This window comes from Daphnia carinata, unplaced genomic scaffold, assembly GCF_022539665.2.
Source record: "Daphnia carinata strain CSIRO-1 unplaced genomic scaffold, CSIRO_AGI_Dcar_HiC_V3 NW_026452975.1, whole genome shotgun sequence".
Taxonomy (NCBI): Eukaryota; Metazoa; Arthropoda; class Branchiopoda; order Diplostraca; family Daphniidae; genus Daphnia; species Daphnia carinata.
In genome coordinates this window covers 17,884-41,029 of record NW_026712482.1, presented here as the reverse complement: position 1 = coordinate 41,029, position 23,146 = coordinate 17,884, and the positions used below count along the sequence as shown (strand labels likewise).

At 41.9% G+C, this 23,146-nt stretch overlaps 1 protein-coding gene and 17 non-coding genes across 18 annotated transcripts; 17 read left to right on the top strand and 1 right to left on the bottom strand.

The window, feature by feature from the left end:
- Nucleotides 1–349: 349 nt before the first annotated feature.
- On the top strand, nucleotides 350–422 carry Trnar-acg (transfer RNA arginine (anticodon ACG)). The gene has a single exon. It is a non-coding gene; the product is annotated as a tRNA-Arg (tRNA).
- An 8,395-nt stretch (nucleotides 423–8,817) lies between these two features.
- LOC130686370 (myosin-J heavy chain-like) lies at nucleotides 8,818–11,472 on the bottom strand. The gene has a single exon (XM_057509508.1). The coding sequence runs from the start codon at nucleotides 11,470–11,472 to the stop codon at nucleotides 8,818–8,820; it is 2,655 nt and encodes an 884-aa protein (XP_057365491.1).
- A 1,241-nt stretch (nucleotides 11,473–12,713) lies between these two features.
- Nucleotides 12,714–12,786, top strand: Trnar-acg (transfer RNA arginine (anticodon ACG)). Its single transcript has one exon. It is a non-coding gene; the product is annotated as a tRNA-Arg (tRNA).
- A 612-nt stretch (nucleotides 12,787–13,398) lies between these two features.
- On the top strand, nucleotides 13,399–13,471 carry Trnar-acg (transfer RNA arginine (anticodon ACG)). The gene has a single exon. It is a non-coding gene; the product is annotated as a tRNA-Arg (tRNA).
- Nucleotides 13,472–14,082: 611 nt separating this feature from the next.
- Nucleotides 14,083–14,155, top strand: Trnar-acg (transfer RNA arginine (anticodon ACG)). The gene has a single exon. It is a non-coding gene; the product is annotated as a tRNA-Arg (tRNA).
- Nucleotides 14,156–14,767: 612 nt separating this feature from the next.
- Nucleotides 14,768–14,840, top strand: Trnar-acg (transfer RNA arginine (anticodon ACG)). The gene has a single exon. It is a non-coding gene; the product is annotated as a tRNA-Arg (tRNA).
- A 610-nt stretch (nucleotides 14,841–15,450) lies between these two features.
- Trnar-acg (transfer RNA arginine (anticodon ACG)) lies at nucleotides 15,451–15,523 on the top strand. The gene has a single exon. It is a non-coding gene; the product is annotated as a tRNA-Arg (tRNA).
- A 612-nt stretch (nucleotides 15,524–16,135) lies between these two features.
- Trnar-acg (transfer RNA arginine (anticodon ACG)) lies at nucleotides 16,136–16,208 on the top strand. The gene has a single exon. It is a non-coding gene; the product is annotated as a tRNA-Arg (tRNA).
- A 611-nt stretch (nucleotides 16,209–16,819) lies between these two features.
- Trnar-acg (transfer RNA arginine (anticodon ACG)) lies at nucleotides 16,820–16,892 on the top strand. The gene has a single exon. It is a non-coding gene; the product is annotated as a tRNA-Arg (tRNA).
- Nucleotides 16,893–17,504: 612 nt separating this feature from the next.
- Nucleotides 17,505–17,577, top strand: Trnar-acg (transfer RNA arginine (anticodon ACG)). Its single transcript has one exon. It is a non-coding gene; the product is annotated as a tRNA-Arg (tRNA).
- A 612-nt stretch (nucleotides 17,578–18,189) lies between these two features.
- Trnar-acg (transfer RNA arginine (anticodon ACG)) lies at nucleotides 18,190–18,262 on the top strand. The gene has a single exon. It is a non-coding gene; the product is annotated as a tRNA-Arg (tRNA).
- A 612-nt stretch (nucleotides 18,263–18,874) lies between these two features.
- On the top strand, nucleotides 18,875–18,947 carry Trnar-acg (transfer RNA arginine (anticodon ACG)). Its single transcript has one exon. It is a non-coding gene; the product is annotated as a tRNA-Arg (tRNA).
- Nucleotides 18,948–19,559: 612 nt separating this feature from the next.
- Trnar-acg (transfer RNA arginine (anticodon ACG)) lies at nucleotides 19,560–19,632 on the top strand. Its single transcript has one exon. It is a non-coding gene; the product is annotated as a tRNA-Arg (tRNA).
- A 612-nt stretch (nucleotides 19,633–20,244) lies between these two features.
- Nucleotides 20,245–20,317, top strand: Trnar-acg (transfer RNA arginine (anticodon ACG)). Its single transcript has one exon. It is a non-coding gene; the product is annotated as a tRNA-Arg (tRNA).
- Nucleotides 20,318–20,929: 612 nt separating this feature from the next.
- On the top strand, nucleotides 20,930–21,002 carry Trnar-acg (transfer RNA arginine (anticodon ACG)). The gene has a single exon. It is a non-coding gene; the product is annotated as a tRNA-Arg (tRNA).
- A 612-nt stretch (nucleotides 21,003–21,614) lies between these two features.
- Trnar-acg (transfer RNA arginine (anticodon ACG)) lies at nucleotides 21,615–21,687 on the top strand. The gene has a single exon. It is a non-coding gene; the product is annotated as a tRNA-Arg (tRNA).
- A 612-nt stretch (nucleotides 21,688–22,299) lies between these two features.
- Nucleotides 22,300–22,372, top strand: Trnar-acg (transfer RNA arginine (anticodon ACG)). The gene has a single exon. It is a non-coding gene; the product is annotated as a tRNA-Arg (tRNA).
- Nucleotides 22,373–22,984: 612 nt separating this feature from the next.
- Trnar-acg (transfer RNA arginine (anticodon ACG)) lies at nucleotides 22,985–23,057 on the top strand. Its single transcript has one exon. It is a non-coding gene; the product is annotated as a tRNA-Arg (tRNA).
- The last annotated feature ends 89 nt before the right edge of the window (nucleotides 23,058–23,146 follow it).

The window sequence follows — 23,146 nt, the reverse complement described above, 5'->3', positions numbered from 1 at the left end:
TGGTCTTTTCTACAATACTTCACTTACCGCAATGACTGGAGGCATCCCTTCTATTTCGAGGAAGGAATTTGGTTCACTGAATGGAGTATCGTACAAAACATTTCCACTAAAGAACCCTGCAAGCCTTGCCAGGTCGCTGAATCCTACCATCACGGTGACGGTGTTCATAAGTGTATGTTAAGTAAAAAGAATCTCCTTCGGTCTGCCAGTCTCACTTTGGGTAAAGTAACATTCAGAACACAAGTAATTTGCTTAAACGAATTGGGGAAATAAATTTCTTATCCATTTGTTAAACACCTGTTGTGGCCCTTGGTTAAGTTTCTTAACTAGTCACTCATCATTCGCCAGTGGATTTGTGGCGCAATGGATAACGCGCCTGACTACGGATCAGGAGATTCCAGGTTCGACTCCTGGCAGGCTCATTGAAAACGTGAAACGTAAAGAACATTGATTGATAATGGTTTTGAAGCCGTGTTTAACTGGAGTGATGGTGTGGTCTTAGAGGTCGTGCCAGCAGTCAAGTGGCCTGACGTCGGTAGCTTTTGTCTCAATCCATATTTAAGGCCAATACAGCAACGTTTCGCAAAGTGGGAGACTAGCTTAGTGGAGATTGCTGCAAAATGGGAATGTGTGGAGTTTGTACAGAAAGAAACCTTTGGGATGTCTTAACGGATGACGAAGCGTGGTCTTTTCTACAATACTTCACTTACCGCAATGACTGGAGGCATCCCTTCTATTTCGAGGAAGGAATTTGGTTCACTGAATGGAGTATCGTACAAAACATTTCCACTAAAGAACCCTGCAAGCCTTGCCAGGTCGCTGAATCCTACCATCACGGTGACGGTGTTCATAAGTGTATGTTAAGTAAAAAGAATCTCCTTTCGGTCTGCCAGTCTCACTTTGGGTAAAGTAACATTCAGAACACAAGTAATTTGCTTAAACGAATTGGGGAAATAAATTTCTTATCCATTTGTTAAACACCTGTTGTGGCCCTTGGTTAAGTTTCTTAACTAGTCACTCATCATTCGCCAGTGGATGTGTGGCCCATGTAATGTTTAACTTGTAAATGACTTTCAACTCGGCTTACTAATTACTAAGTGTATTTTCACAAGACTAACAAGACTAATCACAGGTGTAATGTAAGATTCTCTAAAAACTCTACTACACTTCAACGCTCTGGACACAGACACACACTGTACTATAACGCACTAAACTCAGACCCCGAGCCCCTTCTTGTCACAGCTTTTATCAGTTAATATGAGGTCACTCTTGACGTCAATGATCACGTGAAGACGAACTGATCGTAGAGGTGAAGAGCTGACTGATACTGGTTTGGCGTGGGAAGGCTCCGTGAGGATGAAGAACTGTTTGATACTAGTTCGCCGTGGAATCATCCAAGGCTGGAATCTATTAATTAGCTAAGCTAACTAATTGGTGGCGTTCTTCGGTATATGTCCTCATCACATTCCTCCCTTTTTACAGAAGTTGCCTTTGGGGTTACAGGGTTGGAGAATATATTTATGTATACGGAAGTTATAATGAAACAGATAGGTCTACAAAATTTCTAATTCTAATTTATGCATTTGCTTCTTTTCTTTCTTCCGTAGGGATTACAATTGCTAAACATTTCTTGTTAGTAAGAGAGTGGAATAGTGGAGGGGATAGGTAAGGATTATTTTTTTTTTTTTTTTTTTTTTTTTTTTTTTTTTTTTTTTTTTTTTGATGCGAACCTTATAGTTGTTGCTTTTTGTTCCGGTGTGTTTCATTCGTTTCTTGCCCTTCGTCGAGCTCCCTTGTGCATGATGGAGTTTGATTTTACATGCGTTGTGTCTCATCGTGCTGCCGTTGATACTGCTTTGTGGATTTTCGAAGTTATAGCGTATCACAAGCCTCATTTGCTCTTCCGAAGATTTCTTCCCACTGATCGAGAACTGTTCTTCAATTCCTATCGGCCATCGATGAGTGTTGAAAATTGTCCTCCTTGACTTCGGGTTCCGACGAGTCAGTTCCACCGACCGCTATTATGTGTAAGTCGCAAATTGGTTCTTTTCTTAGCATTCCATTTGACTTGTTTATTCTTTTTCCAGTCAGTTTCCAGGTTATGCTCGCTACCGCGACATTTACCCGGTCCGGTTTGCACGATTGCTCTGGTGGCTCGAGTCTGGTGAGGATATCTATCACCGCAACTGTCGTTCATCGCTCTTCTTCAATGAACAATTGCAGGAAGAATTCCATCACTCAGTGGCAATGCAGAACGTACACCGTCTTCTCCGTCGGCTTTTGATTGGCACCGATCTTATGCTGGTTAGTTCCTTGTATTTCCAGTAGAATACACAACTTTAAAGGTTGGTTGTCTATGGACGTTTTTTTTTTTTTTTTTTTTTTTTTTTTAGGTTTGGCTAGGTACAAATGATAGGTAGGTTTATTAGTTACATAGATGCTACAAATTTTACGTTTAACATCGCATATAAATTTGTTTCTACTTGTGGTTACAAATTTCATTTTTGGGGTGCAATGAGGCTGTATCATTATGGATATGTGACAGCATGGGAATTTCTTGCTCGTGATTGTTAGTGTTATTTTTCTTTTTACACAAATTGAAGATTGTAGCAAATGGTATAAATGCAATGCAGACATATCCAATCAAGATTGTTACAGCTATTACACTCACTGCTAGTATTCCATACTTAAATATGGAAACCCAATTGGATATATCCCAGAAATCAACCTGGGCCTTGTTATCTAAGACTAATCCAGAAAGTGAATTAGTATTAGATAGTTGCACTCTACCAATTAATTCCGTTAAAACATTTAATTGTTCTACGTTATTTGGCTCATACATCGAATGATGCTGAGGCAAATAATCGTACGTTTTTAGAGGTAATTCCTCAAATGCTGTAATCAATTTTAGTTTTACCACATGAATTGATGGTTCTTGGAGTTTCCATTCTCCATTTATCCATGTATAGGTTTTATCGTTGAAATTTACATATTGACCGTTCCAGAAACAATCCTGGAAAGGATGAAGTGACCAACCATCCTTTCCAACAGTGAAATTGGTTTTCGGGTCTGCCTGAAAAAATGGCTGATAGCCGCACTGTGTTTGTACAGCGGCCATTTTTACAGGTACAATTTCACATTTCTGTAAAATTAAACTTTTGCCGTTTCCGGTTATTCTACTACATGTATCTAGATTTAGTGCACGGGCTGCAAGCAGTCCATTTGTTTGTGCTAAAACCATAGCTTGATTACGCTGTAGTGAAGTAATTTTGCAATATAATTGACGGACTTCGTTGGCCAATTGTGATTCGTGTTTGATCGCCTGCCCTTCAATGTACTGGCGATTTTCAATGTCTAGCAACGTCCTAACGCTATCTGTTAATTGAGTTTTTGTCTCGTTGCCTTTGGTGTTCAAAACTTCACCAGAATCATTTAGTTCAATTAACCTTTCTTGTCTTCTTTTGTTTCTCTCTTCCCTTCTATTCGAAATGGTAGTTACCTCTTCTATTCTGTCCATTGGAAAAAATGGGGTTGCAAGGGTTCTTTGGAAAATCCATTCTTGCAACTTTTGTGAGGAATCGCAGGGAAGTGCTCGCACCGTCTTGTCTTCGTAAAATGGGACTAGACAAAATGGATTGTCCTTTAAGGCAAATTGCCTGTCAATCTCATTGTAGTTCCATAACATTCTATTACTAAATTCACTGTCGCATGACTGCGCCGTCATCGGCGTAACACAAGTGTTGGTTGTGAGAATTCTTAGTTTCCCATTTACGTAGCCGAAATCCTGTTTAGGGTAACCTTCGATAGAGCTACTTTGGTTACAAAACAGTAACGTGAGAGTCTGTTGTTCCGATATAGTTAGACAGTAATCCAAATTGGTGGTGGGCTGAATTTTACCGTATAAAGTTGGTGGATTAAACGGTATGTGGTCACTCATTTTGTCGAACTTGCGTGTGCGATTCCTATCCCATCTAGTTACTTGTGGCCCTCTTTGTTCTTGTATTTCCCCATCTATTGCCTCATTGGATGATTCTAGAATTTCTAGTAACCATATTTGGTTCACGTTACCATTCTCACACGGTGTAACAGTTACAGGATAATCCAGTGTTATGTTTACGGTTAAGCAATTACCTGTGTGAGCTTGAATCATATGGAAAGGAACTAATCCAAATGTCATCGGGTTGGGTTCTAATGACCATACATCCGTCGGGTTATTTAGTTCATCTAAACTACTACCGCATTTCTTGACTCCCGTGTTGTTTTCTGTAAATTGGTGAATGCAATGCTCGAGATAGCTTTGCATTACCATTCCATTAGCAAGAAATTTGAAAGCTTGACCGTTGGTTATCACCTTCTGCGTTTCTTTTTCAATTGACAGGGTGGTGTCGAATGCACAAGTTGGGGTCGAGAATTTTCCACTGCGTGGCATGTACGCCAAACAACGACTAGGATCGCTAGCTAACATTAATAATCCTATCACTTCTCTATCATAGCTTCTTTTCTGTCGCTTAGGGGTTTCTATAATATCTATGTAGGAATCGGGTAACCCGATTACCGGATAGACGGTTATGTTCGTGCAGATTTGCGTTTTGTTAGCAGATATGATAAATTCTAACTGAGCTGCATGATCTTCTATCCTATTTTGTTTCTTACTTTTCGTTAAGTTACCTCTACCTTGAAATACCGAATTTATTTCACAGGTGGGCTCTTTTGCATCTGGTGCTTTCCAAACGATCGTTAGTTCATTATGATTCGAAAATTCTGCCTTACTAGAATTCGCTATTATACCAAACGGTGACTTTACTGGGCAATCGTGACAATCCTTTGATAACTGAACTATTTGAGTTACACAATTCTTAGTTGTGTAGACCTGTGTTGTCATCCAGTGACCTTCTCCCTCAGGCTCCTGGAGGTATTTAAATGTTTTTCCGTCCTTTACCATCGGGCTATTCACGCATGTATTTGGATACTGTGCCGTGTTCAGCATTCATTAGCACTAACTTTTAAAATTTGCTTCTTAAAAATAGTGTCATGACTTAAAAGGAAATTAGTGGATATTTCTTTGGTTGATAACCACTGGGTGCATGCGTACCCTTCCCATGTTATGGGTTCTTTGTTTTTGGTTAGGAATCGGTAATTGATTTTAGTTGGAATTTCTACTGGTTCAGGGTGTGAACAGTAGTCGGGATCGTCTAAATCTAAAATACCTTTAATTACTGGTTGTGAGCAGTTGCAGGTGTCGATGGTTATTGAGTGGGTTATTCCTACAGCTATAATGAAGACGATAGTTGCAATAACGTTCCTCATCTGTAATTACATTTCCGTAATGAGTCTTTGTGGCTGTTTGATTGCTTGTCTTAGCGATCTTCTAACAGGTATTCCGATATCATCCTGCCTTTTCCGTCTCACTCTAGGTTGCTTAATTTGTGCTTTACCGCTTTCGGTCGGTAACTGTGCTGTTTCTTGCCGATTGCTATCTTCCCCTTCTGTTGCTTGTCTTACAGCGGTTGCTGCTGTCTCTCCTTGACATTGGATACTCAATTCCCTTTCCCTACTTTCAATTTCTATCTCACTCTGTGTTTCTCTTTCTTCGTTTTCTGATTCCCTCCTAGGGTTACGTTCTACGCTGTTACCTTCTTCCCTTTCTTTAGTTACGTTTTCCGCGTCTTCCTTGCTTTTCCATTTCTTGAGGCGATTCACATGCACAACCATAGTATGGTTTTCTGTTGTTCTCCTGATTAGGTAATTCAAATCAGACAACTTATCTACGATAGTGAAAGGTCCATCCCAACGCATATAAAATTTACCTGTTTGTGGCTTCATTTCTTTCAATAGCACTAAGTCTCCTGGCTCAAACGAGCATTCCTTCGATGAACGATCGTAATTCACCTTTTGTCTTGACTGTGCTACGATTAGCTTACTTTTGGCTAATTCTAAAGCTTCGTGCCATTGTTGCGTATAAATGTTGTTTTGATCCTCTAGAAGCCTATTTCTCATCGGAGGTCTTAAGTCCGATGGTTCTAATGCATCTCTGCCTTTTAATAGGTAAAAAGGGGTTTCACCGGTGCTCGAGTGAGGCGTCCGGTTGTAAGCCGCGACTACATAGTCGAGGTGCTCATCCCACAAGGCAGGGTTATGAGCGACATGGGCTGTTAACATGTCCCCTAATGTCCTATTAAATCTCTCAACAGCACCATCTGTTTGCGGGTGGTATGCTGTAGTTCTTAACTGTTTCACACCTAGCTGTTTACACAATTCAGCCATTGCTTGCGATTGGAAGTTCGAACCTCGATCCGTTAGGATCTGCGAGGGTAACCCTTCGTTGTTTACAATGTGCTTAATAAACTTGCGAATGATAGTCTGGGCGGAAACTTCCTTAAGCGCAAGTGCTATAATATATCTCGTTGTGTACTCCATGATTACTAAGATATATTTATTTCCTTTCTCACTTTCTGGAACTGGGCCTACAATATCCATGGCCAATCGTTGCCAGACGTAGTCTGTAACAGGGATTGGTTGGAGTGCAGCTTTACAAGATCCAGAAATTTTTCTTTTCGCACAGGTTAAGCAGTTAAGTACGTGAGTTTTTATATCGTTAGCCATCTTTGGCCAAAAGTATTTATTACTAATGTTTGCGGTCGTTTTTGTTATTCCTAGGTGACCAGCCAATTTGTGGTCGTGATATTGCTCCATAACCTCTTTTCGTAGCGTCGCCGGTACTACGATTTTTCCCCTAGCTGTGGTTAAAAGTCCGCTAGGTAAATATCGAAATTCGTCTTCTGCATCCTTGTTTGCCTTCTCTAAGTTTTTTACTACTTCTTTGCAAAAGGTATCTTCTTGCTGAGCAATTAGCCAGTCGTCAGCTACGACTTGCTGTGATACTACAATATTAACCGGTATTCTGCTCAATGCGTCAGCATTTTGGTGCAGTTTACCAGGCCTATACTGAATTTCCATCTCAAATTGTTGCAAGAATAAGATACCATCTGGCCAATCTTCCTGTTGGCTCCCTGACTTTTTGGATGTATTGCAGAGGCCTATGGTCGGTCACTATTACAAAGTTAGTGCCGTATAGGTAATGAGAAAATGCTTTTACTGAGTGAATAATCGCATACGCTTCCTTCTCTGTGGTACACCATTTTAGTTGAACATCAGTTAGATGCTTAGAGGTGTATGCAATAGGGTGTTCTAGAGACTTATTCCATTCGTCTGTCGACTCTTCTATTACTCTTGAATCATTTATTGATTCCTCACTGGGCCCTGGGTTGGCATTTGGATGGGGCATCTGAGAGAGGATTCCGCCTACTCCATACCCGCACGCATCCGTGTGTAAGATGAAAGGGCGCGCGAAATCAGGATATGCGAGGGTAGGGGCGGAACATAAACATTCCTTGATGCCTTCAAAAGCGCTTGTTTCCTCCTGCCCCCATTGCCATGGTACTGTGCTCCTCGTGAGCCGTGTTAGTACATGGACTTTGTTGGCGAACTGATCTATGAACCGTCTATAGTAATTTGCGAGTCCTAGGAATGCTCTGACTTGGTCCGGGTTTTTTGGTGCCGGATACTTTTTTACCACTTTTATCTTGTTTGGGTCTACCATGACTCCTTTTTGTGACACTATGTGCCCAAGATATTCTACCGCGTTAGCTGCAAATTTGCACTTTTGAATTTTGACTTTAAGTCCATTTGCTTGTAAAAGGCGAAACGTCGAGGTCAGATGCTGTACGTGTTTGGCCATGCTGGTGCTGTATACAATGATGTCATCAATATATACCATTACGCACTTGCCAATTAACGTTCGAAGAACAATTTCCATTGTCCTCTGGAACGTGCTCGGCGCGTTGCATAGACCAAACGGCATCCTTATATACTCAAAGTGTCCCATTTCTGCTGTAAATGCGGTTTTATGAATATCTTCCTCAGCTATCTCGATTTGCCAGTACCCACTGAACAAATCGAGTGTTGAGAAAAATTTCGCTCCGTGTAGCAAGTTCAATGTATCGTCTATTCGTGGTAGAGGATACCGATCCTTGACTGTCACTGCGTTTAAGTCCCTATAGTCTACGCAAAATCGTAGTTCTCCTGATTTCTTCTTTACCATCACTATTGATGCCCTAAAAGCGCTATGGCTTTCTCGGATGATGTTGTATTTCAACATTTCTTCGATTTGCTGCTTAGCTATCGGTTTAATAGCTGCTGGCATTCTATAGGTTCCTCTCATTTTTGGGTTTCCCGTAGTTACTATCTTATGCTTGAGTACATTTGTTCGTCCTAGTTCTATCAACTGGGATGCGAAAACTGATTTGTGGTTATGTAATACTTGCTCCATTTCTAGTCTGTCTTTCCCTTTCAGGTGTGACAGTTCAAAGGTTACTGTTTGGCTTTCCTTAATGCTATATATAGGTATATTAATTTTCTTAAGGCTAATTACAGATTCTACTCCGTTTACAGATAATGTTAGTGTTTTATTAGCTATATCTAATTTTGTTTTGTACTTTTTGAAGAAATCTAGTCCTAAAATACATCCTTCTTGTGTTTCAGGCAACACGAAGAAGTCATGCTCTAGTCTGCAATTTGGTGTTAATTTAAGACTTAATTTGAAACATCCCAATGGGTGCATGATGTTTCCTGACGCAGATTCAAACAACTGACTAGGTTTAGTTTCTAATTCAGTTACGATCGCTTTATGAGGTAATAAGGCAAATCTCTCAGATGAAATAATACTAGCTGCTGCACCTGTGTCGATTAAAGCTTGTGCTTTCTGATTACTAAATTCCACGGGTATCCTAATTAATCTACATGTTTGTTTAATCTTTCCTATTCTGTTTTTGATTGGAACCTTCTCGGATTTTTGGTCCGACAATCTTTCGCTATATGTCCTGTGTTGAGACATCTATGACAAGTAACAGTGTTTTCTCTGTTATTACCACTTAATCTTTGTTTTCTCGCTAGCTCTGCCGATGGGTGAGGGCTCTTGGATCTTGGACGCTCGTCGTAACGCCTTGTCCGAGAATCGAGTCTCTCCCTATTCTGATACCTCTTGTCCTGGTATCGTTCTTTACCGTATGACCGTTCACGCGACTCGGACCGGTTCCTGTCGTACGATCTGTTACGGTTGTAAGAGTGATCTCTACGGTCTCTACTATACGAATTATCCCTAGATCGCTGTCGATCTTCCCATTTAACGTTATTATATCTTGACGAATCCCTACCTTGCTTATAGGTGTCAATATTGTTTACGGACCAATCTTGTCCCGATTTCGACGCTGTACCTGACAGATTTAATTTCGTTAGGTTGTTTTTTAACTCTTCTAATTCCAGTTTTGTTTGAGTTAATTCAGCTTCTATATCTCTAGTCGGTTTCGGTGCTTCAAATTTGAATATCGGTTTTAGTTCTAGTGCCTGTGTGTTGTAGGCGATTTCTTCTGACTCTAACGCTGCTTGTTTGAAATTTTGCCAGTTTGGGGTGCTAGGGTATTTATTATGGAATAGAATTGTCTTGATGGTTGGCAGCAATCCATCTAGTAACATTTTGATTAGTGTATCATCTTTAAGAGCTGTTAGTTCAGCGCTTTCTGCTTGTTCCTCATCGCCTTCCTTGTAGATCGCACTATATGCCTGTGTTATTTTATCAATAAAATGTCTAACGGGTTGGTTAGGTGATTGTTTTACTGACAGTAGTTTCGATTTCTGTTTGGCTTTATCCGCGGGATGTTTGAAATGTTCCTTTAATGCATTCCGCCAATCGCTATACGATTCTCTCGGTGCTACCCGTAGTCTATCGATATGCCATTGCAATGCTGTCCCCTTTAACCTTGTGGCTAAAATCTTTTTGGTGGATTCCCTCGGCCATTCGTGAATCGTTGCTATTGCCTCCGCATCTCTTAACCATACTCCTATCGGTTGGTCGTTCACATTGCCACTATAAATAGGAATGTTCTGTGTTTCGTCTCTACGTGTAATGGCTACTGCTAATGCTCGTATATCATCGTTTGCTGTCATTCTTGGTGTTTCGTTAGTTGTATCGGTTTCGATAGCCGGTTGTGCTAGTTGTTCTAAGAGTGTCAGGTTGTTTTTATTTAGTTGTTCTATGCTTCCTTTAAGATAATTGTTTTCGGTATCTAGTTTAGCTGCTCGCTCCGCTGCCTGTTTCGCTAACTGGAGTGCTTGTCCTAGTTCCGTTAATTCGTTTTCCAATGACACGATTTTCCTATTCTGTATGGCCAGGGTGTGTTGTGCTATCTCCAACTCGTTTGTGCTTGCGGCACTCGCGATTGTTTGTTGTAGCCTTCTAAACTTTTCTTCTAACGACTGATTAGCCGTTTGTAACGTTGATATTTCTATTGTTTGCTTAGTTTGCTTATCGTGTAAGGTTGTTTCGTTAATCTGGCTAATGTTCAAATTGTGCTTAAGTTGATTGTTTTCTGTTTGTAGGTTAACAAATTTGCTTGTCTGGTCAATTTGTTCCTGTCTTAGAAATTCCAACTCTGCCTGTTTGGTTTTTATTGTATCGTTTAGATGCGAAATTTCCTGATTCTTATCTGTTATATGTACTATTAATTTCTTATGTTCTACCTGTAAGGCGTTAATTTCTTTTTCCTGATCAATGCTTTTTGTTTCAAGAGCTTTGTAACTTAATTGTAGTTTCTCGAATTCTATTTGGATGTTACTGTATTTATTCAATAAGGTTGTTCCTTCTCCAATTAGTTGGCTTTCCCTTTCTTTCAATTTCTCTAATTCCTGTTGAAGCTTTTTCTTGTCCTTAATTAACTTGGTTTTAACTGATGTGTGTTCGGTTTCTACTTTTCTTATGGTTGATTCTAAGATTTGAACGTCCTGGGTCTTTTTTACTAGGGTGGTTATTAGGTTGGTTTTTTCTCCTTGCGTTTGCTCTAACTGTTGGGTTAAGCTGGTTGCTTGATATTCGATGGTTTGTTGCTGGATAGTAGCTGTCTGTAGTAAGGCTAAACCTTGATTTTCAAGCTCTTGTATTTTTGTTTCAGCCGCGATTAGTTTTTCCGAAATTAATTTATACTCTAAGTCTTTATCTTTTAGGCGTGTTTTTAGCTGTTTGGTTGTTGCTTTATCTTTAGCTGCTTCTAGTTCTAATTTATACTGATTAATTGTTTGATGAATCTCTATTAGTGCAGTTTTTAGAATATCCCTCTCCTCTACTAGCTTATTTCTCTTTTTACTGGGTAGATTCTCTGTAGAATGATATTTCGTTAATTGTTTCTCCTCGTCGCTGTCCCTTGGGCTACTTTCAGCGCTTCTAGTTCTTTTTTGAAAAGGTACAATACGAACTTCTGCTATTTCACTCTTCTGCTCGTTTTCTAAACTGGGATATACTTTTTGGGTTGTACGCTTAGTATCTACTACGCTTCGTCTTGTAGGACGATCTTTTACTTCTACAGTTTCTTCTACTGGGGCTGACGGCTTGTATATATCTATTGCTAAGTTGTCAGATGACATTTAGGTGACTTACCCTTGTAGCGGGGAGTTCTAGACGATTTCCGGTCGTCTGCGATGTTTAAGTGGGTAGACCTGCTGGTCTGCTGCTGGGCAGGAGTCCGGGGTCGTCGGATTTGAACAAAGTTCAAAACTGGACACGTTCACCAAATGTAATGTTTAACTTGTAAATGACTTTCAACTCGGCTTACTAATTACTAAGTGTATTTTCACAAGACTAACAAGACTAATCACAGGTGTAATGTAAGATTCTCTAAAACTCTACTACACTTCAACGCTCTGGACACAGACACACACTGTACTATAACGCACTAAACTCAGACCCCGAGCCCCCTTCTTGTCACAGCTTTTATCAGTTAATATGAGGTCACTCTTGACGTCAATGATCACGTGAAGACGAACTGATCGTAGAGGTGAAGAGCTGACTGATACTGGTTTGGCGTGGGAAGGCTCCGTGAGGATGAAGAACTGTTTGATACTAGTTCGCCGTGGAATCATCCAAGGCTGGAATCTATTAATTAGCTAAGCTAACTAATTGGTGGCGTTCTTCGGTATATGTCCTCATCACACCCAATGGATAAGGCGCCTGCCTACGGAGCAGGAGATTCCAGGTTCGATCCCTGGCACGTTCATTGAAAACGTGAAACGTAAAGAACATTGATTGATAATGGTTTTTGAAGCCGTGTTTAACTGGAGTGATGGTGTGGTCTTAGAGGTCGTGCCAGCAGTCAAGTGGCCTGACGTCGGTAGCTTTTGTCTCAATCCATATTTAAGGCCAATACAGCAACGTTTCGCAAAGTGGGAGACTAGCTTAGTGGAGATTGCTGCAAAATGGGAATGTGTGGAGTTTGTACAGAAAGAAACCTTTGGGATGTCTTAACGGATGACGAAGCGTGGTCTTTTCTACAATACTTCACTTACCGCAATGACTGGAGGCATCCCTTCTATTTCGAGGAAGGAATTTGGTTCACTGAATGGAGTATCGTACAAAACATTTCCACTAAAGAACCCTGCAAGCCTTGCCAGGTCGCTGAATCCTACCATCACGGTGACGGTGTTCATAAGTGTATGTTAAGTAAAAAGAATCTCCCTTCGGTCTGCCAGTCTCACTTTGGGTAAAGTAACATTCAGAACACAAGTAATTTGCTTAAACGAATTGGGGAAATAAATTTCTTATCCATTTGTTAAACACCTGTTGTGGCCCTTGGTTAAGTTTCTTAACTAGTCACTCATCATTCGCCAGTGGATGTGTGGCGCAATGGATAACGCGCCTGACTACGGATCATGAGATTCCAGGTTCGATCCCTGGCAGGTTCATTGAAAACGTGAAACGTAAAGAACATTGATTGATAATGGTTTTTGAAGCCGTGTTTAACTGGAGTGATGGTGTGGTCTTAGAGGTCGTGCCAGCAGTCAAGTGGCCTGACGTCGGTAGCTTTTGTCTCAATCCATATTTAAGGCCAATACAGCAACGTTTCGCAAAGTGGGAGACTAGCTTAGTGGAGATTGCTGCAAAATGGGAATGTGTGGAGTTTGTACAGAAAGAAACCTTTGGGATGTCTTAACGGATGACGAAGCGTGGTCTTTTCTACAATACTTCACTTACCGCAATGACTGGAGGCATCCCTTCTATTTCGAGGAAGGAATTTGGTTCACTGAATGGAGTATCGTACAAAACATTTCCACTAAAGAACCCTGCAAGCCTTGCCAGGTCGCTGAATCCTACCATCACGGTGACGGTGTTCATAAGTGTATGTTAAGTAAAAAGAATCTCCCTTCGGTCTGCCAGTCTCACTTTGGGTAAAGTAACATTCAGAACACAAGTAATTTGCTTAAACGAATTGGGGAAATAAATTTCTTATCCATTTGTTAAACACCTGTTGTGGCCCTTGGTTAAGTTTCTTAACTAGTCACTCATCATTCGCCAGTGGATGTGTGGCGCAATGGATAACGCGCCTGACTACGGATCAGGAGATTCCAGGTTCGACTCCTGGCAGGTTCATTGAAAACGTGAAACGTAAAGAACATTGATTGATATGGTTTTTGAAGCCGTGTTTAACTGGAGTGATGGTGTGGTCTTAGAGGTCGTGCCAGCAGTCAAGTGGCCTGACGTCGGTAGCTTTTGTCTCAATCCATATTTAAGGCCAATACAGCAACGTTTCGCAAAGTGGGAGACTAGCTTAGTGGAGATTGCTGCAAAATGGGAATGTGTGGAGTTTGTACAGAAAGAAACCTTTGGGATGTCTTAACGGATGACGAAGCGTGGTCTTTTCTACAATACTTCACTTACCGCAATGACTGGAGGCATCCCTTCTATTTCGAGGAAGGAATTTGGTTCACTGAATGGAGTATCGTACAAAACATTTCCACTAAAGAACCCTGCAAGCCTTGCCAGGTCGCTGAATCCTACCATCACGGTGACGGTGTTCATAAGTGTATGTTAAGTAAAAAGAATCTCCCTTCGGTCTGCCAGTCTCACTTTGGGTAAAGTAACATTCAGAACACAAGTAATTTGCTTAAACGAATTGGGGAAATAAATTTCTTATCCATTTGTTAAACACCTGTTGTGGCCCTTGGTTAAGTTTCTTAACTAGTCACTCATCATTCGCCAGTGGATTTGTGGCGCAATGGATAACGCGCCTGACTACGGATCAGGAGATTCCAGGTTCGATCCCTGGCAGGTTCATTGAAAACGTGAAACGTAAAGAACATTGATTGATAATGGTTTTTGAAGCCGTGTTTAACTGGAGTGATGGTGTGGTCTTAGAGGTCGTGCCAGCAGTCAAGTGGCCTGACGTCGGTAGCTTTTGTCTCAATCCATATTTAAGGCCAATACAGCAACGTTTCGCAAAGTGGGAGACTAGCTTAGTGGAGATTGCTGCAAAATGGGAATGTGTGGAGTTTGTACAGAAAGAAACCTTTGGGATGTCTTAACGGATGACGAAGCGTGGTCTTTTCTACAATACTTCACTTACCGCAATGACTGGAGGCATCCCTTCTATTTCGAGGAAGGAATTTGGTTCACTGAATGGAGTATCGTACAAAACATTTCCACTAAAGAACCCTGCAAGCCTTGCCAGGTCGCTGAATCCTACCATCACGGTGACGGTGTTCATAAGTGTATGTTAAGTAAAAAGAATCTCCCTTCGGTCTGCCAGTCTCACTTTGGGTAAAGTAACATTCAGAACACAAGTAATTTGCTTAAACGAATTGGGGAAATAAATTTCTTATCCATTTGTTAAACACCTGTTGTGGCCCTTGGTTAAGTTTCTTAACTAGTCACTCATCATTCGCCAGTGGATGTGTGGCGCAATGGATAACGCGCCTGACTACGGATCAGGAGATTCCAGGTTCGACTCCTGGCAGGTTCATTGAAAACGTGAAACGTAAAGAACATTGATTGATAATGGTTTTTGAAGCCGTGTTTAACTGGAGTGATGGTGTGGTCTTAGAGGTCGTGCCAGCAGTCAAGTGGCCTGACGTCGGTAGCTTTTGTCTCAATCCATATTTAAGGCCAATACAGCAACGTTTCGCAATGGGAGACTAGCTTAGTGGAGATTGCTGCAAAATGGGAATGTGTGGAGTTTGTACAGAAAGAAACCTTTGGGATGTCTTAACGGATGACGAAGCGTGGTCTTTTCTACAATACTTCACTTACCGCAATGACTGGAGGCATCCCTTCTATTTCGAGGAAGGAATTTGGTTCACTGAATGGAGTATCGTACAAAACATTTCCACTAAAGAACCCTGCAAGCCTTGCCAGGTCGCTGAATCCTACCATCACGGTGACGGTGTTCATAAGTGTATGTTAAGTAAAAAGAATCTCCCTTCGGTCTGCCAGTCTCACTTTGGGTAAAGTAACATTCAGAACACAAGTAATTTGCTTAAACGAATTGGGGAAATAAATTTCTTATCCATTTGTTAAACACCTGTTGTGGCCCTTGGTTAAGTTTCTTAACTAGTCACTCATCATTCGCCAGTGGATGTGTGGCGCAATGGATAACGCGCCTGACTACGGATCAGGAGATTCCAGGTTCGACTCCTGGCAGGTTCATTGAAAACGTGAAACGTAAAGAACATTGATTGATAATGGTTTTTGAAGCCGTGTTTAACTGGAGTGATGGTGTGGTCTTAGAGGTCGTGCCAGCAGTCAAGTGGCCTGACGTCGGTAGCTTTTGTCTCAATCCATATTTAAGGCCAATACAGCAACGTTTCGCAAAGTGGGAGACTAGCTTAGTGGAGATTGCTGCAAAATGGGAATGTGTGGAGTTTGTACAGAAAGAAACCTTTGGGATGTCTTAACGGATGACGAAGCGTGGTCTTTTCTACAATACTTCACTTACCGCAATGACTGGAGGCATCCCTTCTATTTCGAGGAAGGAATTTGGTTCACTGAATGGAGTATCGTACAAAACATTTCCACTAAAGAACCCTGCAAGCCTTGCCAGGTCGCTGAATCCTACCATCACGGTGACGGTGTTCATAAGTGTATGTTAAGTAAAAAGAATCTCCCTTCGGTCTGCCAGTCTCACTTTGGGTAAAGTAACATTCAGAACACAAGTAATTTGCTTAAACGAATTGGGGAAATAAATTTCTTATCCATTTGTTAAACACCTGTTGTGGCCCTTGGTTAAGTTTCTTAACTAGTCACTCATCATTCGCCAGTGGATTTGTGGCGCAATGGATAACGCGCCTGACTACGGATCAGGAGATTCCAGGTTCGACTCCTGGCAGGCTCATTGAAAACGTGAAACGTAAAGAACATTGATTGATAATGGTTTTTGAAGCCGTGTTTAACTGGAGTGATGGTGTGGTCTTAGAGGTCGTGCCAGCAGTCAAGTGGCCTGACGTCGGTAGCTTTTGTCTCAATCCATATTTAAGGCCAATACAGCAACGTTTCGCAAAGTGGGAGACTAGCTTAGTGGAGATTGCTGCAAAATGGGAATGTGTGGAGTTTGTACAGAAAGAAACCTTTGGGATGTCTTAACGGATGACGAAGCGTGGTCTTTTCTACAATACTTCACTTACCGCAATGACTGAGGCATCCCTTCTATTTCGAGGAAGGAATTTGGTTCACTGAATGGAGTATCGTACAAAACATTTCCACTAAAGAACCCTGCAAGCCTTGCCAGGTCGCTGAATCCTACCATCACGGTGACGGTGTTCATAAGTGTATGTTAAGTAAAAAGAATCTCCCTTCGGTCTGCCAGTCTCACTTTGGGTAAAGTAACATTCAGAACACAAGTAATTTGCTTAAACGAATTGGGGAAATAAATTTCTTATCCATTTGTTAAACACCTGTTGTGGCCCTTGGTTAAGTTTCTTAACTAGTCACTCATCATTCGCCAGTGGATGTGTGGCGCAATGGATAACGCGCCTGACTACGGATCAGGAGATTCCAGGTTCGACTCCTGGCAGGTTCATTGAAAACGTGAAACGTAAAGAACATTGATTGATAATGGTTTTTGAAGCCGTGTTTAACTGGAGTGATGGTGTGGTCTTAGAGGTCGTGCCAGCAGTCAAGTGGCCTGACGTCGGTAGCTTTTGTCTCAATCCATATTTAAGGCCAATACAGCAACGTTTCGCAAAGTGGGAGACTAGCTTAGTGGAGATTGCTGCAAAATGGGAATGTGTGGAGTTTGTACAGAAAGAAACCTTTGGGATGTCTTAACGGATGACGAAGCGTGGTCTTTTCTACAATACTTCACTTACCGCAATGACTGGAGGCATCCCTTCTATTTCGAGGAAGGAATTTGGTTCACTGAATGGAGTATCGTACAAAACATTTCCACTAAAGAACCCTGCAAGCCTTGCCAGGTCGCTGAATCCTACCATCACGGTGACGGTGTTCATAAGTGTATGTTAAGTAAAAAGAATCTCCCTTCGGTCTGCCAGTCTCACTTTGGGTAAAGTAACATTCAGAACACAAGTAATTTGCTTAAACGAATTGGGGAAATAAATTTCTTATCCATTTGTTAAACACCTGTTGTGGCCCTTGGTTAAGTTTCTTAACTAGTCACTCATCATTCGCCAGTGGATTTGTGGCGCAATGGATAACGCGCCTGACTACGGATCAGGAGATTCCAGGTTCGATCCCTGGCAGGTTCATTGAAAACGTGAAACGTAAAGAACATTGATTGATAATGGTTTTTGAAGCCGTGTTTAACTGGAGTGATGGTGTGGTCTTAGAGGTCGTGCCAGCAGTCAAGTGGCCTGACGTCGGTAGCTTTTGTCTCAATCCATATTTAAGGCCAATACAGCAACGTTTCGCAAAGTGGGAGACTAGCTTAGTGGAGATTGCTGCAAAATGGGAATGTGTGGAGTTTGTACAGAAAGAAACCTTTGGGATGTCTTAACGGATGACGAAGCGTGGTCTTTTCTACAATACTTCACTTACCGCAATGACTGGAGGCATCCCTTCTATTTCGAGGAAGGAATTTGGTTCACTGAATGGAGTATCGTACAAAACATTTCCACTAAAGAACCCTGCAAGCCTTGCCAGGTCGCTGAATCCTACCATCACGGTGACGGTGTTCATAAGTGTATGTTAAGTAAAAAGAATCTCCCTTCGGTCTGCCAGTCTCACTTTGGGTAAAGTAACATTCAGAACACAAGTAATTTGCTTAAACGAATTGGGGAAATAAATTTCTTATCCATTTGTTAAACACCTGTTGTGGCCCTTGGTTAAGTTTCTTAACTAGTCACTCATCATTCGCCAGTGGATGTGTGGCGCAATGGATAACGCGCCTGACTACGGATCAGGAGATTCCAGGTTCGATCCCTGGCAGGTTCATTGAAAACGTGAAACGTAAAGAACATTGATTGATAATGGTTTTTGAAGCCGTGTTTAACTGGAGTGATGGTGTGGTCTTAGAGGTCGTGCCAGCAGTCAAGTGGCCTGACGTCGGTAGCTTTTGTCTCAATCCATATTTAAGGCCAATACAGCAACGTTTCGCAAAGTGGGAGACTAGCTTAGTGGAGATTGCTGCAAAATGGGAATGTGTGGAGTTTGTACAGAAAGAAACCTTTGGGATGTCTTAACGGATGACGAAGCGTGGTCTTTTCTACAATACTTCACTTACCGCAATGACTGGAGGCATCCCTTCTATTTCGAGGAAGGAATTTGGTTCACTGAATGGAGTATCGTACAAAACATTTCCACTAAAGAACCCTGCAAGCCTTGCCAGGTCGCTGAATCCTACCATCACGGTGACGGTGTTCATAAGTGTATGTTAAGTAAAAAGAATCTCCCTTCGGTCTGCCAGTCTCACTTTGGGTAAAGTAACATTCAGAACACAAGTAATTTGCTTAAACGAATTGGGGAAATAAATTTCTTATCCATTTGTTAAACACCTGTTGTGGCCCTTGGTTAAGTTTCTTAACTAGTCACTCATCATTCGCCAGTGGATGTGTGGCGCAATGGATAACGCGCCTGACTACGGATCAGGAGATTCCAGGTTCGATCCCTGGCACGTTCATTGAAAACGTGAAACGTAAAGAACATTGATTGATAATGGTTTTTGAAGCCGTGTTTAACTGGAGTGATGGTGTGGTCTTAGAGGTCGTGCCAGCAGTCAAGTGGCCTGACGTCGGTAGCTTTTGTCTCAATCCATATTTAAGGCCAATACAGCAACGTTTCGCAAAGTGGGAGACTAGCTTAGTGGAGATTGCTGCAAAATGGGAATGTGTGGAGTTTGTACAGAAAGAAACCTTTGGGATGTCTTAACGGATGACGAAGCGTGGTCTTTTCTACAATACTTCACTTACCGCAATGACTGGAGGCATCCCTTCTATTTCGAGGAAGGAATTTGGTTCACTGAATGGAGTATCGTACAAAACATTTCCACTAAAGAACCCTGCAAGCCTTGCCAGGTCGCTGAATCCTACCATCACGGTGACGGTGTTCATAAGTGTATGTTAAGTAAAAAGAATCTCCCTTCGGTCTGCCAGTCTCACTTTGGGTAAAGTAACATTCAGAACACAAGTAATTTGCTTAAACGAATTGGGGAAATAAATTTCTTATCCATTTGTTAAACACCTGTTGTGGCCCTTGGTTAAGTTTCTTAACTAGTCACTCATCATTCGCCAGTGGATGTGTGGCGCAATGGATAACGCGCCTGACTACGGATCAGGAGATTCCAGGTTCGATCCCTGGCACGTTCATTGAAAACGTGAAACGTAAAGAACATTGATTGATAATGGTTTTTGAAGCCGTGTTTAACTGGAGTGATGGTGTGGTCTTAGAGGTCGTGCCAGCAGTCAAGTGGCCTGACGTCGGTAGCTTTTGTCTCAATCCATATTTAAGGCCAATACAGCAACGTTTCGCAAAGTGGGAGACTAGCTTAGTGGAGATTGCTGCAAAATGGGAATGTGTGGAGTTTGTACAGAAAGAAACCTTTGGGATGTCTTAACGGATGACGAAGCGTGGTCTTTTCTACAATACTTCACTTACCGCAATGACTGGAGGCATCCCTTCTATTTCGAGGAAGGAATTTGGTTCACTGAATGGAGTATCGTACAAAACATTTCCACTAAAGAACCCTGCAAGCCTTGCCAGGTCGCTGAATCCTACCATCACGGTGACGGTGTTCATAAGTGTATGTTAAGTAAAAAGAATCTCCCTTCGGTCTGCCAGTCTCACTTTGGGTAAAGTAACATTCAGAACACAAGTAATTTGCTTAAACGAATTGGGGAAATAAATTTCTTATCCATTTGTTAAACACCTGTTGTGGCCCTTGGTTAAGTTTCTTAACTAGTCACTCATCATTCGCCAGTGGATTTGTGGCGCAATGGATAACGCGCCTGACTACGGATCAGGAGATTCCAGGTTCGACTCCTGGCAGGCTCATTGAAAACGTGAAACGTAAAGAACATTGATTGATAATGGTTTTTGAAGCCGTGTTTAACTGGAGTGATGGTGTGGTCTTAGAGGTCGTGCCAGCAGTCAAGTGGCCTGACGTCGGTAGCTTTTGTCTCAATCCATATTTAAGGCCAATACAGCAACGTTTCGCAAAGTGGGAGACTAGCTTAGTGGAGATTGCTGCAAAATGGGAATGTGTGGAGTTTGTACAGAAAGAAACCTTTGGGATGTCTTAACGGATGACGAAGCGTGGTCTTTTCTACAATACTTCACTTACCGCAATGACTGGAGGCATCCCTTCTATTTCGAGGAAGGAATTTGGTTCACTGAATGGAGTATCGTACAAAACATTTCCACTAAAGAACCCTGCAAGCCTTGCCAGGTCGCTGAATCCTACCATCACGGTGACGGTGTTCATAAGTGTATGTTAAGTAAAAAGAATCTCCCTTCGGTCTGCCAGTCTCACTTTGGGTAAAGTAACATTCAGAACACAAGTAATTTGCTTAAACGAATTGGGGAAATAAATTTCTTATCCATTTGTTAAACACCTGTTGTGGCCCTTGGTTAAGTTTCTTAACTAGTCACTCATCATTCGCCAGTGGATGTGTGGCGCAATGGATAACGCGCCTGACTACGGATCAGGAGATTCCAGGTTCGATCCCTGGCAGGTTCATTGAAAACGTGAAACGTAAAGAACATTGATTGATAATGGTTTTTGAAGCCGTGTTTAACTGGAGTGATGGTGTGGTCTTAGAGGTCGTGCCAGCAGTCAAGTGGCCTGACGTCGGTAGCTTTTGTCTCAATCCATATTTAAGGCCAATACAGCAACGTTTCGCAAAGTGGGAGACTAGCTTAGTGGAGATTGCTGCAAAATGGGAATGTGTGGAGTTTGTACAGAAAGAAACCTTTGGGATGTCTTAACGGATGACGAAGCGTGGTCTTTTCTACAATACTTCACTTACCGCAATGACTGGAGGCATCCCTTCTATTTCGAGGAAGGAATTTGGTTCACTGAATGGAGTATCGTACAAAACATTTCCACTAAAGAACCCTGCAAGCCTTGCCAGGTCGCTGAATCCTACCATCACGGTGACGGTGTTCATAAGTGTATGTTAAGTAAAAAGAATCTCCCTTCGGTCTGCCAGTCTCACTTTGGGTAAAGTAACATTCAGAACACAAGTAATTTGCTTAAACGAATTGGGGAAATAAATTTCTTATCCATTTGTTAAACACCTGTTGTGGCCCTTGGTTAAGTTTCTTAACTAGTCACTCATCATTCGCCAGTGGATGTGTGGCGCAATGGATAACGCGCCTGACTACGGATCAGGAGATTCCAGGTTCGATCCCTGGCAGGTTCATTGAAAACGTGAAACGTAAAGAACATTGATTGATAATGGTTTTTGAAGCCGTGTTTAACTGGAGTGATGGTGTGGTCTTAGAGGTCGTGCCAGCAGTCAAGTGGCCTGACGTCGGTAGCTTTTGTCTCAATCCATATTTAAGGCCAATACAGCAACGTTTCGCAAAGTGGGAGACTAGCTTAGTGGAGATTGCTGCAAAATGGGAATGTGTGGAGTTTGTACAGAAAGAAACCTTTGGGATGTCTTAACGGATGACGAAGCGTGGTCTTTTCTACAATACTTCACTTACCGCAATGACTGGAGGCATCCCTTCTATTTCGAGGAAGGAATTTGGTTCACTGAATGGAGTATCGTACAAAACATTTCCACTAAAGAACCCTGCAAGCCTTGCCAGGTCGCTGAATCCTACCATCACGGTGACGGTGTTCATAAGTGTATGTTAAGTAAAAAGAATCTCCCTTCGGTCTGCCAGTCTCACTTTGGGTAAAGTAACATTCAGAACACAAGTAATTTGCTTAAACGAATTGGGGAAATAAATTTCTTATCCATTTGTTAAACACCTGTTGTGGCCCTTGGTTAAGTTTCTTAACTAGTCACTCATCATTCGCCAGTGGATGTGTGGCGCAATGGATAACGCGCCTGACTACGGATCAGGAGATTCCAGGTTCGATCCCTGGCAGGTTCATTGAAAACGTGAAACGTAAAGAACATTGATTGATAATGGTTTTTGAAGCCGTGTTTAACTGGAGTGATGGTGTGGTCTTAGAGGTCGTGCCAGCAGTCAAGTGGCCTGACGTCGGTAGCTTTTGTCTCAATCCATATTTAAGGCCAATACAGCAACGTTTCGCAAAGTGGGAGACTAGCTTAGTGGAGATTGCTGCAAAATGGGAATGTGTGGAGTTTGTACAGAAAGAAACCTTTGGGATGTCTTAACGGATGACGAAGCGTGGTCTTTTCTACAATACTTCACTTACCGCAATGACTGGAGGCATCCCTTCTATTTCGAGGAAGGAATTTGGTTCACTGAATGGAGTATCGTACAAAACATTTCCACTAAAGAACCCTGCAAGCCTTGCCAGGTCGCTGAATCCTACCATCACGGTGACGGTGTTCATAAGTGTATGTTAAGTAAAAAGAATCTCCCTTCGGTCTGCCAGTCTCACTTTGGGTAAAGTAACATTCAGAACACAAGTAATTTGCTTAAACGAATTGGGGAAATAAATTTCTTATCCATTTGTTAAACACCTGTTGTGGCCCTTGGTTAAGTTTCTTAACTAGTCACTCATCATTCGCCAGTGGATTTGTGGCGCAATGGATAACGCGCCTGACTACGGATCAGGAGATTCCAGGTTCGATCCCTGGCAGGTTCATTGAAAACGTGAAACGTAAAGAACATTGATTGATAATGGTTTTTGAAGCCGTGTTTAACTGGAGTGATGGTGTGGTCTTAGAGGTCGTG

Excerpts from the sequence above, each read along its gene's own strand:
- LOC130686370 (XM_057509508.1), bottom strand. The coding sequence starts at position 11,472 with ATGTCATCTGACAACTTAGCAATAGATATATACAAGCCGTCAGCCCCA.